Raw genomic sequence first — 13,120 nt, 5'->3', positions numbered from 1 at the left:
CTGGCGCACAGAGGACACAATCTTTGTCCCCAGTTTGGCAAGATGAGATTTTTCATCCATACAGAGGAGTGCAGTGCTGCAGAACCTGCCGTTTAAAAGAGGGCTCTCGATGCTGGTGTGTGTGCAGTGAGCCCTTTTCACAGCAAACTGGAAGTGACGCCTGGGTGGGTAGAAGTTTTTCCTCTTTCTTGCCAAACGCTGGACGCTGCAGATGTAGATTTACAATGATGGCAGAAAACTATAGGCTAGCAGCTTCCCCTTGAATGCTTCCCCTTGAAATTATCTCAGGACTGTTCAGTTCCGTATTAAAACAGTGATTTCGAAACTCGATATCTGTTGTTTCAACAACCAGTCTCAAATACATTGTAAATATGGTTGTTTTTTCATTGCTCCACACTGTCATTGGGACACTACACAAGCTCAGCCAGACATACTCTCAGACATTGTGTTGAATGACAGCAGTACTTTCCAGTTAGCAGAAGTGAATTCCTGGCTAAAAAAGTGAAAAGGACCCGTTCCCTATTCACGATGGCTTTATGAGCTCCGGCCCTCAGCACTAGTGCACAGGCAGGAGCCAGCGGAAAAGGCTGGCCTGTGTGAACCGGTGGAACGCAAATCACATGACCAGTCCAGTACAACACAGGACCCTGGGACTGTGAGTTGTGGTCGACATTGAATCGCCAAGTGGCATTGTAACATTTATCAGGGTTTGAGTTTCTCGTTTGAGTTTGAGTTTCTTGTGTATGATAGGGTGAGTTGAGGTTGACAAAGGTCAACCTGAAGTGAACCGGGGTGTACAGTTGGGGGTGGGATTCGTCTAAATGATTCCTGCATTAAAAAACCAGCAGAATATTTGTCTTTTTTTTTTGCATCATTTCTCAAGGCTGTCTACCGTAGCATTTCCAGGAATTTTGTTGAGTTTACTCATGACTGTGAAGACCTCTTAAGAGCTGTCTATCAGTGTTGTGTCTATTAACTAGCAAGCAAAGCTTGCATGTTTTTATGTACCAGTACTATTAATGGAATTTGTCTCTACATGAAGCGGGAGAGAGATCTTTTTAGAAACAGCAGGCTGCAGATTATTAGGAAGTAAGTGTTTAACATACCTCATGGAAAAGGTTTAATTACATTAATATGGTCTATAACCCAAGCTCTCATTAGCTGAGCTTGTAATTGAAGCCAAGAGACTACCAATTAAAAGTTTCTGTGTTTCCACTTCCTTCTTCCTTTCACAGACAGCTGTAAGGGGTATGTTTAGCGCCTGCCGGGTGAGAAGACGCCGGCTTTGCTTTGATTCAATAAACCGTCATAGCATGCAGCAAATGACCCAGATGCAGGAGTCCGTTCCTTGATCTGAGGTAGATGGGATGTGTGGCTGATTTCCCTGATGAATGAGCACACAGAGAAGATGGGCAACTGCTGGGCTGAAGGAGAAGAAAAAAAAAAACGGTTTATTTCCTAAATGATTGAGCATGTGTGGTGAGTAGCCAAGGGCTTAACTGGTACAGGTCCTCAGGGAGACAAATTTACTGTCGGAACACTGCGCCTTTGTGTCTCGGCAAAGACCACAACTTGATGGCACTATCAAGAAGCAGGGCTGAACTCTGCAAACCAACCAGGCCAGCATTATTTCTGATCCCCCTGACTGCACCCAAGTGACAGCCAAGTGATTGAAGAGATTATACCAGAGCAGCTTTGAATATGAACTAGTGAACAATGCAATCAAGCATTTACTTTCCTTAGTTTGCATGTAGCCTGATCACTTTTGGCTGATTTTGAAAGATGCACCAGGTGCATCTTTTGCAGCCTCATATTTCTTTGTGCACAGGTTGCCTGGAAGAAGTAGTTCCAATCAAACAGTCTGATCACTATTCCATGTACCTCAACGTTCAATACACAGGGCGACATTCCATGTACCTTGAATGGATGCGATTTTGTTCAGTTGGTGATGATGTTTTACTTTCTTGTGATTCTCTCACTGGCTTCTGACATGCTGGTTGTTTTGTTCTGGTGATGTTGTGGGCAGGAACTCTCTGATGCAAACGTGATTCCTTCATAGGCTGTTTCATTTCAGCTGTTGTTCCAAATCAGTCTAGCCTTCTGGTCTACAGTACGTAGGACAGTCCCATTGAGAATACATCCACTAGAGGTTGTGGCCTCACAGTTGAGACACAGCCAAAGTTATGTCTTAAGTGCTCAGAACTGAGTTCTGATCTGATCACCACAGCAACAGCCCATAGGATGGGTGTGTAAATACATGGCTTTGACTGGATGGTACAGTGTCTGAGGCTCTGAACTGCCTCAGAACGCTCTGTAAATACCTCTTCATGAGTCACAACTGTCCTGTCAGCCAGAGAAGGCATGCATAATCATAACACAGAAGCAGAAGTCCGGCGATTTCCAGAGAAGGATCCCACCCTCTGTCCTTCCACGCACATACACACACTCAGTCAAACATAAAGAAGTGAGTCAAACACACACACACACACACATACACACACTCAGTCAAACTTGAAGACAGAAGTTGGTAAAACACACACACACACACACAGAGTTTAACAAAAAAGAAGGAACTGAGTCAAACAAACACACAGAGCTCATTGGTCAAACACTCGCACACACACACACACACACACACACAAACACTCAGTCGAACATAGTAAGTGAGGTGGATGTCAACATAAATTGAGACAGAAGATCACCTGAGTCATTGGGACTGACAGGCACAGCAGACTGAGGGACATTAGAGTGGGCCATCCCAGCCAGTAATTCACATCAGAGTGAGAGCAGGAGACAGTCAGATGTAGAGAGGGAATAACAAACAAAGGGAAGCCGGTACTTCTACGGTGCAGACAAAGACTAAGTTTACACCGCCCGGTAAAAGTGACCCAATTCCAATTTTTTGCACACAGATCAAGCTCATATTCATGGCACAGATCAGATGTGTATTATGAACGTGTAAACGTGTAAACAGGAGAAAAGCACATGGAGTCGGATATTTTCAGATTCGTTTTGGGCCACATTCATATATGGAAATAAATCCAATAGGAATCTGATATCTGCCTAAATGGAGGATGAAGGCTCAGGGCAGTAGACAAATACCAAGGTCACTTGCCTCTTTATAGCTCACTGTTTTTCCAATTCTGGGGAAAACAGTGAGCAGTTTGCAGTTGACAAATCAGTGACAGTTATTTCACTAATAAATGCATACTGTTCAAGCAAAGGAAGAATGCCACAGATGCATATAGGCATTCTTTGCATGTAAATGAAGAGCCAGCCGTTAAGGTTGCAGATACTAGTCTATCCTGTTATCACCTTCTCTGTTGGGGAGTTGTCAGCTTTTCCAACAATCGCAGACCTTTTTGGGGGTAAAGAGTGATGGTTCACTTGTCATACAGAAATAAAGACTGACTTCCAGCAATGTGCTGAGAGTGCTAATGGCTGATTTATGTTACCAGGCCTGTGAGCCACCACTAAAGCTGCACTGTACACTTTTTGTCCTGCATGCAAAAAATCACTTTATGCATAGGCCATTTAAAATGATTTTAAAAGATTTTATATTCCTCTGTACATTTGGTGCACTTATTGCTCAGCTCTTTAGACAAATGGAGCTGTCTATAGCATTATTGGCATGGGCTCCACTGTCAGTGCATTTACTGTCAGAGAGAAACATCCTTCTAGACGCTAATAAAATCAGCATGTTTCTGAACTGGGTAACTGAGACACACAAGTGCAGTGTAAGTTGTACAAATAAATTATATATATGGGCTTGCCCAGAGTGAGTTATTTGACCAATTATAGATTATCAGTGATCCAACTGAATTGAAGGGATTTTGTTCCTATTCTGTCCAGTAATTTCAGCTTCCTTTTGTGATCATGTTGGTTTCTTACTACATTCCTTTCTTATTTAATAAGACTGATACAGTCAAATGTGAATATTACTAATCTGAAAGTATTAATTCAGCACAAAGCAGAAGTGGATTGCTTCCAAAGTTTGCTTTGAACACCATGCCCTTGAAACAGAAATCAATAACAGGATATTTTCTTTAAAATGTTTGCCTGTAACCAGTAAAATATTGAGTGTTAGAACAATATCAGATTGTTTTAACACTCAATATTTGATATCAAATATTCTGATATAGAATATTTGATCCCCACAGGACTCATGGACACTGCTGGAGTTAGTTAGTATTGGACATTTTGCTACATGTATATTAATGTGTAATAAACTAACTATACACCGTGCAAATAAGGTATTGGATACACGGTAGTCTGCAGTAGGACAGATGCGCCCTTGCATGTGAGCTTGGGTTACTGCTGCCAATGGCATGCAGCCAAGTATGCAGGCTAGGCTTCAACAGGTGTCCCCACAACTTCACGCTATTGAGTAATTACATTCTTCAGGTAAGAGAGCTGTTGTAACAATACTCGGCTTCATTTTTGGCTCAGTGGGACAGAAGTGCCCTAAATGACCCGGGCCTTGTTCCAATTCAAACTTTACACGCTTCCCTTTAATCTCTCAGCTCAAGCGGAACACTTCACGTGACCTCACAAGAACTTGGACTTCTCAAGTGAGTGGAATAACCCTGGATTGAGTGAAGTGAGGAGTGTGGTAGTTCAAAATTGAACCCCTTCCCCTTTCCCCACCCCACCCCACCCATATCCTTCTTACATTGTCAACCTGTGTACGTAGTTATTTATAGAAACATAATCTGGTATCTACAGTTAGTTGTTTTGCAAGCTAGCCAGCAACTGAACACCGATTAATAGAGATATTAGTTGCAGCATGCTTTCTGAGCTAGAATGTTGATGGGTTGGATTAAGACCTTTGTTTTAACTCTTCCAAGGGAACAATGGAATCCAGTTTCACAGAACATTAACTGGGCTCTAGCACCGGGCCTAAAAAAGATCCAAGTGTATCTGCCAAAAATGGCAGCCGCATTCGGAAAACAGCTTACCTTGAAATGACCTTCAACATGACAAGAAATTAAATGCTGAATTACAAGGTTTGATATACAACTCCATGCAAGAAAACCAGTTTAAAATCCTTGTCAGTATCACTGTTTGGTTTGTATAAAGCTGTGATAAAATCTGTTCGGGAGTTAGGGAATAAATACCGCATCTTTTAAACAAATCATAAAACGCGTTCAGCAAGGTTTTCTAAATGCAAAAGGAAAAAAAAGCGCTCTGCTGCACACAAGAGGGCAATGTACCCTGGAGGAGGAAACGGATACCACGATAGTATATACATACCGTATTTATTGTGCAGATGTATACAAATGTATACGATTCAGAATTTGGCCGGGATCCCATAACAACACATTTCCAAAAAAAAAAATAATAATAATCTGGACCATTCCAGTGTGAACTGCGGCTCGGAGGGTGGGTTTTGGCTGGCTCGGATGATGATGTATCAGTGAACCCCTGATGCCTGCTGGTTGATTGAGTGATCGCGTTGAGCTGCACGTGAAAGCGGCCTCCTCCGACATGCCTGTGCAAACCCGACTTGTTGACCATGATGCTAGAAGAAGTGGTGGCAACAAGCGCATACTTTTGGGCACACGATTGCCTTTGTTTTCGCAAATTGAATATGTATGTTGTAATGAGTGTGGCAGCGTGAGCATGATTAGGCATTCCAAATTGGGGAGAAATCCTTGAAAACTGTAAAGAAAAGTTTCAAATGATGAGTACTTAAAAAAATCAATCTCCCATGACCCATACATTTCAGAAAATGTAATTACAAGTGCACACATCGTATAGGATAGCTCGCAATCAATAAGCACGACAGTGTAAGTGTGTCTAACCAGACTCAAATTTGGATAAAGCAAATGTTAAAACAAACAAAAACAGGTCTCATAACCAAACTCAGATTTGTTTATCAGGAGCAAAATGAGAGCCAGATGCCTTGAGTGCCTCGGAAGGTTTTTGGAGGTGAGACAACAGGATTGACATAACTAAAACAAAATACATGCAAGTGCTTTCAGGCTGGGACAGGCTTCAGCGCACATGGGCCGAATATCCATTTGCTGTCAAATTCGAGGCCGATGCTAATCCAGACCAAGGGAAGACCACAGGGAAGGCTGCTTGACAGTTAAGGGCAGCAAGGAAAGTCATGGCTTGCCTAAAAATACTGACTGAGTGGGCACTGTGGGACAAGATGGAGAGTGAGACGCGCTCCACTACACTGTGAAGATACCCCAACGTAAAAGAGGTATTCATGAGTGAATTCATAAGAATTCATGAGTATGGTATTGATCCCTGAGGGGGAAATTGAAGAATGCAATTTTAAGTGCAGAAAAACACGACCGTCGGTTATGTAAAAGTATGTGTAAAAGAACTAACCAGAATCCACTCAGCCACATGCTCAGATTATTTACATAGATGTATACTGTTTGAAAAGGATTCATTGCAATATCCGATAATTGCAGGGGGAAATGTTCACCCAAATTGCTCTATTGGGCATGCTGGTGCCATTATGAAAAAATATTTTTGAAATCGTACTGGGAAGGGGGCAGACAGGCCCATTACATCACCATCTGTGTGTTTATGTGAAGCCTGTACTCTCCTTCTTATGTACTTAGTCTTGCTGTAATATTGATTTTAAAAAGAAAAATATTTACATAATTGTGTTTTTTTTTTTTTTTGCCACCGTAATGCGGAATGGCACCATATTGTGCCGTTATGGTGAGTCAGCATAATATCACAAAAATAGTTATTTTTCTTAGAATGCAAGTGAATTAGGGTAAACACAGATTTTGAAAATGAGAAATCTGCAGTGCTGTAGTGGTAAAAAAAAAAAAAAAAAGTGGATTAACTCTGGTCCTGGGCATTTCCCACCCTGGCACAAGTGGCTGGCACATCGGCTGGGCTCACCTTCGCATGGCTGGTTTAACTGCAGCTCAAAAATGAGCTGACCCTCTTTTAAGATTGACAGTTTAATTACTGTTCACCTCAGGGCTGCCATCAGTCCCTTCTTCAGATCAGTTCGGACACGTTGCAGGATAAGTTAATGTCGTTTGTTTCCCGTCTTCTCGTATTAATTCACTCATTAATTCTGTCCATAACTGTTCCCTCAATTCAGTCCCGTCCCATAACCAATTCCTTAATTCAATCGCTTTTCGATATCAATTTTCTCAGTTAAATAACACAAATCCCCTAAATTATGTGGTGTCTGTATTCCATTTACATAGACAATACTATGGGGAACAGATTAATATACAGATGCTTTGCATCGTGCCTAACAACGCCCTTTAGCCATGGCTATATTCACAATGTAGCTCTGCCTCTTGCCCCTTATTGCTTAAATATATAGCCCAGTGCATGCTGAGCATGAGTGATGTATACTTTTTTTTGTAGAGTGGCGGGGCACAGTGATGATATGTTGCTCTCATACAATAAAGTATGAATTGTTTCTTGTGTGAATTTTTTGTGTGTTGATTGTTGATGATGATCGTATTTACTGCTGCCTGTGCAACAAATTGCCCCTCGGGGATAATAAAGATTACCTTACCTTACCTTAAAGTTAAGTCATGTAGAAAACCTATAAGAAAAATGCATTGCAGTTACTTTGTGGAAAACCGCAGCAATTTGAATGGCTAATCAACACTCTTTAATGGAATATAGGCAAGTAAACGCTCCGCCTCCTTTTAAAGTTTAAGGTGGATGAATGGCATTTACGTGCGTTTACCCTCCACTACAGCCCTGGTCCTGCATTCCAAAGACACAGCTTTCCATGGGCCGGCGAGGCCACTAAAGGCTTTGCCATTTTTGCTGTTTTTATTATTATGAATGGGTGTAGCGATAATAAGACAATGACCATTTAAAATGATAAATATTACTGCTGGTGTGGTTGGTGTGGAAATGCATCACAATATGTGTGTTCTCATTATTTTCCATTTATAAATCAGGTTTGTTGTTAATCAATGAGATTAATCAATATTTCAGAAGCATATACTTCTGAAGAGGTATGGGAATTAGGGCATATCACCTAAAAGAGGGGTCAAGACAGGAGAAAAATGAGGTGGCAGGTATTTGCAGTATATTTGAAGTACTCAACACTTCTTGAGGGGAAAGCCTGTTTTGTCTGTCTCTCTCTCTCTCTCTCTCTCTCTCTCTCACCTAAGAATATTTGTTTACAAAGTGAAAGGTTTGTCATGCTTGTATTTTACACTGTTATCAGATTAATATTAATTTACTGTGAGTGTAGCTGCTTGGATGTTTGCAGAACTACAGTGTAATGTTGAAATATACTACTTATAATTCATGACCATGCTCGGCCAAGGTAGCACAGTGCTATTGTCTTTGCTCTCGAAAAATCCTGTCCTGTAAGGAAGATCTGTCAATATTATGTTATCATTATTTCTACATCAATGGACAATGAAATTAGGTCATCACAGGGAATTTATTCAACAAGAGCTTTTAAGGTCGATTTCCCATTCATTTTGGCTCCCACACACTCATCTGTCTCTTCCCTCTAGTGACAGCTATACTGTATTGCAAGGAAAATAAAGTTGAATGGGCCTATACCAACGCCCACAGCTGCTTTTAATTTCCCAAAGCACAGGCCACTGACAGACAAGGAGGGAATTTTGCATACGTTCCTCAATATAGCACACATGCAAATTCTGTTCTTTTATCTTCTAGAAACTCTCACCTATATTCTTAAGGTTTTGGTTCTGCTGTCTACGGTCTAAGACTGTTAAACCTTGGTCTTAAATTTCTGATAAGAAATGTCAAGCCACGAAGGGTTTAACACAATCCTCCTGAATTTCTTAGCTTGGTATTTGGATTTCAAACAGCTTTTGTTTACAGGATGTGGCTAGCTTTGCAAGCACACAGACTACTTTTGTCCTTTTGGATTTTTTTAAAACCTTTCTGGCAGTCATTAGAGATGCCTCCGTAATGTACCAGCAAATGGCTTCTAATGTTGAAAAGTTCAACAAAACATGAAAGTGAGGTGTTAAATTTAATTTTGAGAAGGTCCTGTATAAAAATCCTATTTCCCAACACTGGTAGAGTCATTTTCTGTTGGGTAAGTTTTTACTCAGACTTCAGATATGATAAACAGGTTTTCCTCGTCAGGTGAGTTATTATTCAAAAGAATTATTATTCAGAAGATTATGATTCACTTTCTGTCAGTACCTGGAGAGCATCAGTCATTCTTGTGGAGGCAATCAACTACTCAGAGCAACGGTCGCTACTCTCTCCAATTCCTTCAAAATCTTCCTCTTTCGCATGCTTGCCATGATTTGGCTTTAGCTAGCATACGTTAACAAAGCCCTTATAAACAATATGTAGTATGTGCGCAATGCTGTACCTCGTGCAAAACTGTCAGCTTCTCCGAATTGCTATAGAATATCTATAGAATATAGAATATCAAAATAGATTTTATCAGCTAAAAGGAAGCTGTAAACTAATTTTGAATGCTGCGAAAATGATCTTGAAGAATATGAGACTATCAGGTGACTGCAACATATAATGGGTTTCCTGCCAGGGCCCATCATGATGGGTATATTATAGAGAAGGTCGATTTTTCCTGGTTGGAGCTTGCTTTCAGGTTATTTACTCAGCACTAGAATGTCTGATAGAGATCGTGTTTTTGCTTTGTAAGGCAAGAAATTGCTTATTTAGAAGGACACCACTTTAGGTGCTTGAAATTGTATTTACCTTTACAGAAAAGCTTGTGTTCAGGTGTTCCTGAAAAGGCGTTCGGCTCAATGAAAAATAATTCATCGACTTTTCCAAAGAGTCGATGCACTTGTTTTGTCTTAGAGGGTAATTTGTTTACATAAATCCCAGTAGAGAAGGATTAGCAGCCGTTTGTCTTGTTGTGGACATTTTTGGATTATAAAATATTGTAATTATTAACCTGGGATGTCAATTTCAGCCCTCCTTTGGGAGGGGGGACTGCCTTATTTCTTTAGTTATCTTGTGGTTTTATGGATCAAGATAGGGTTTTTTTTGCATCAAAGTTCAAAGAGTCTAAGATTTACAATGGTGTATGAGTTCAGCACTGTACCTTGAATTACCTTTAAAGTAATGATTTAAGGGATTGTTATTAGACCCCGGCATCAAATTTCATAGCCATTGGGCTTTAAGGGTTTAAATTGCTACGACATCATCTGTCTATTCGGGAGACTGAATACTGTAACACAACCAGCCAGCTGCTGTTTAACTTCCCATTCTGCAGTGCACAAGTTGAACTGAATATCCTATGAGTGTAATAATTTCAGTCCTGGCATGATTCGCATAAGCAGACGAAAGGTACTCTATTACAGATGTGTATGTAATCTAATGAAACCCTCCCTCCTTGAGGCCAATAATTCTCCTCACCATGCCAGTCTGCAGTAGACTTTGTGATACATCCCTGCTTCAAAGAATGGTGTTGTGGCTGGACCTGTATTCACTCTTAATATTAACATAACCACCTGAAGGGTTTTGTCATGGTTAGATGTGCTGGGTGGGATAATGGAGCAATGAAACAGTCACAGAGAATGGTGTGAAAAGCCTCCTTTGATTAACCATGAGACACTCAGGTAAGCATCAGTGTTCTGACATGACTGGCTTATTAATGGAGGTAGCTACAGTAAATGTCTGTAAATGAGCCTTTCACAAGTAGGCAAATGCCTACATCCCCTACCCCCTTCTCTCTCTCCCTCTTTGTACATGTGTCTGCATTCAAAGTATTTCCTATGAACATGCTACATTAAATGTTCCAACTAAAACAGAAAATAAAAAGCAATCCTTCCTGTGGTGTTCACTGATTACATCGTTAAGGGCTCTCAATCAAAATTGCACAGTACCGTCACTGAAATCTCTTTCATGTATAACTGCTTTCATCTGAGTTATTTCTGGCTATGCCTAAAACCCCATTTAAAACATTAATTATCATGCCCTCGTTTTGACCTAGCTCCAGTGGAACAAAAGGTGTTGCACGTCAGTGAATAGCGCTGGACTTATTTTGGCAAGAAGTTCATTCAGAGAGGCATAGATTGCATTTGTGTCTTTGAATAGAACAGGGACAGCTCTCAAATTGCCATTGCATGTCAAGTAAAAAACTGAAGTCCTGAAATACTGCACTCTGAATAGGAGGGATTGTTACTTTTGTTGTAAACCATTCCTAAAAGTAATGAGGTATTATATTGCTTGATAGCACATCACTGACAGAGAAGTTTCTGCAGGGCTACCTCGCCTGTATCTGGGGGAGAGGAGACAAGCGGCAGACAGACTGCCTGTCCTTGGGTGATGGTGAATCTTTTTGGCCTTTTTCTTGTCACAAGTCTCCTTTTCTTTGTGTGCATGTTCAGTATGGCCAGAATGAATAGCTGCCACCTCTGGGCTCCTGGGGGTGGAAAGGATAACAGAGGGACAAATATTCTGCAATACTGTACATCCCCAAGGAGACGTATCGTGCTTATGAGGTTCGGACTGAGTTGTTATTCGATAACCTGACAGGTGTGCAGCAACAGCACATTATGTGTTCAGTCTGAATTGCAACATGCTGTTCTGTCCTCAAGGTTTTTGGCACGAAGAGCTTTTATTTAATCCAATTTTATCCAGCGTATAAAGGCACGAAAAAAACATGCACTCAGACAGTATGAATATTGTCTCAGTCAGGACACAGGCTAACCAGGCGGTACCAGTTTCTATGCTCAAGAAGGTCCAATCATAATGTCACTGACTGTGACACTAGATCAAGTCTGTGTTGCAAATCTGGAATGGCCTGGAACTACTCCACGTTTAGAATGTTGTTGCATTTATGGTTTACGTTCAGGTATTTCTTTACCTCCAGGGTTTCCGATCACGTTTCTCTTTCTCTCCTCAGGCGCGTTTCTCTTACCTGCGCATGAAGTACCTCTTCTTCTCCTGGCTGGCGGTGTTCGTCGGCAGCTGGGTGGTGTACGTGCAGTACTCGTCGTACACGGAGCTGTGCCGTGGACACAAGTGCAAGGACACCATCGTGAGTACCCCCTGCGGCTCGATGGCCAGAACCACAGCGGTCTTTGACGATCTCACGTGAAATGCCTCTTACTGGGAACGAAGAAGGGTTGTGCCACTGCACTGTAGAAGAACATTCTTAGTTGTATTTTACGAGCTCTGTCCATGATAGCCAATTTGAGCAGCTTCAATAACAATGCTATACTTTTGCGATCACTAATATGAAAACTAATATGCTGACCCTACCACCCACTGCATTCAGAGAGATGTGTTTTGATTAGGTAACACCTGGTGGCTGGTTTTATCTGAAGCAGTGTAATGGTCACATTAATCATCAACCCTAGGTGTCTTCATGTCCTGCTCTACGCATTACCTAGAAGTGACATGGACGTGCAATGTGGAGATTGCTATCTCCTTAATGTGTGCATAGCTCCCCTGAATTTAATTAATTCTGTGTCCCTGGTGGCTGCTATAGTTCGCTGTAATAGATCATTGAGATATCAATGAGCAGAGGCCAGATGCATAACACAACATTGATTATAATTTCTTTCTGTCAGCTAGGAAAAGGTGAAGTTTAAGGTCATGTGTGGACACTGTGTACCACAACAGATCATACCGTGGATTTACTCTAAATGGCTATGGTGTAATGGCACCATCTACTGTTCAGGAGTGGTGAGGTACAGAAATATTTCGTCGTCAACTTTAGCAGAGAATTTGAGGATGTTATTCTCTTTCGTGTCTTCCATTATCTTAAACGGAATCATGAAATGAAAGAAGTATGAGTTCAGTGCTCATTGAAATTAATGTAACTAATTTTCAAAGCAACAGACACTAGCAACATGCATCACAGAGCACTCTGAGACAAGATTGAATCTGGGCTTCAATCTGCATTTTACCCATTTAGCTATGAGAAAGAAATGGCAATAATGCTGAGATTTAGTAAAATGGCTCCTTTCTGAGAAGCAAAGTTCTTTTAGCAGTAGGGCTGAGCATATCCAATTCCCGCCCTAATTTGAAGTTGCCAGTTGTTTGCAACTGCAAACCGTACATGCACAAACCCCACCACCGATTAGTTTCTCCACTGAAACAGTGTTGCCAGCTGCTTCTTTTCACACCATAGACTACAACTAAGTTCACAGAGTAGAGTCTAAGGAATCTTCTGATTCCTTGGGTGATGCAATCG

General features: G+C 41.2%; 1 protein-coding gene across 4 annotated transcripts in view; it reads left to right on the top strand.

The window, feature by feature from the left end:
* LOC118225638 (divergent protein kinase domain 1A-like) overlaps positions 1 to 13,120 on the top strand; it is a 34,315-nt gene that overhangs the window by 18,931 nt on the left and 2,264 nt on the right. For 3 of the 4 annotated variants that reach the window (XM_035414375.1, XM_035414374.1, XM_035414376.1), the window contains one exon: positions 11,825 to 11,959. In XM_035414375.1, coding sequence (XP_035270266.1) covers positions 11,825 to 11,959 — 135 coding nt within the window. Of the gene's footprint in view, positions 1 to 9,522; positions 11,421 to 11,824; positions 11,960 to 13,120 lie in introns of those variants that run through there. The other variant, XM_035414377.1, reaches the window with a different exon arrangement.

The sequence above is a fragment of the Anguilla anguilla genome, chromosome 4, assembly GCF_013347855.1.
Source record: "Anguilla anguilla isolate fAngAng1 chromosome 4, fAngAng1.pri, whole genome shotgun sequence".
Classification (NCBI taxonomy): Eukaryota; Metazoa; Chordata; class Actinopteri; order Anguilliformes; family Anguillidae; genus Anguilla; species Anguilla anguilla.
This window is presented reverse-complemented; position numbering and strand designations above follow the sequence as displayed.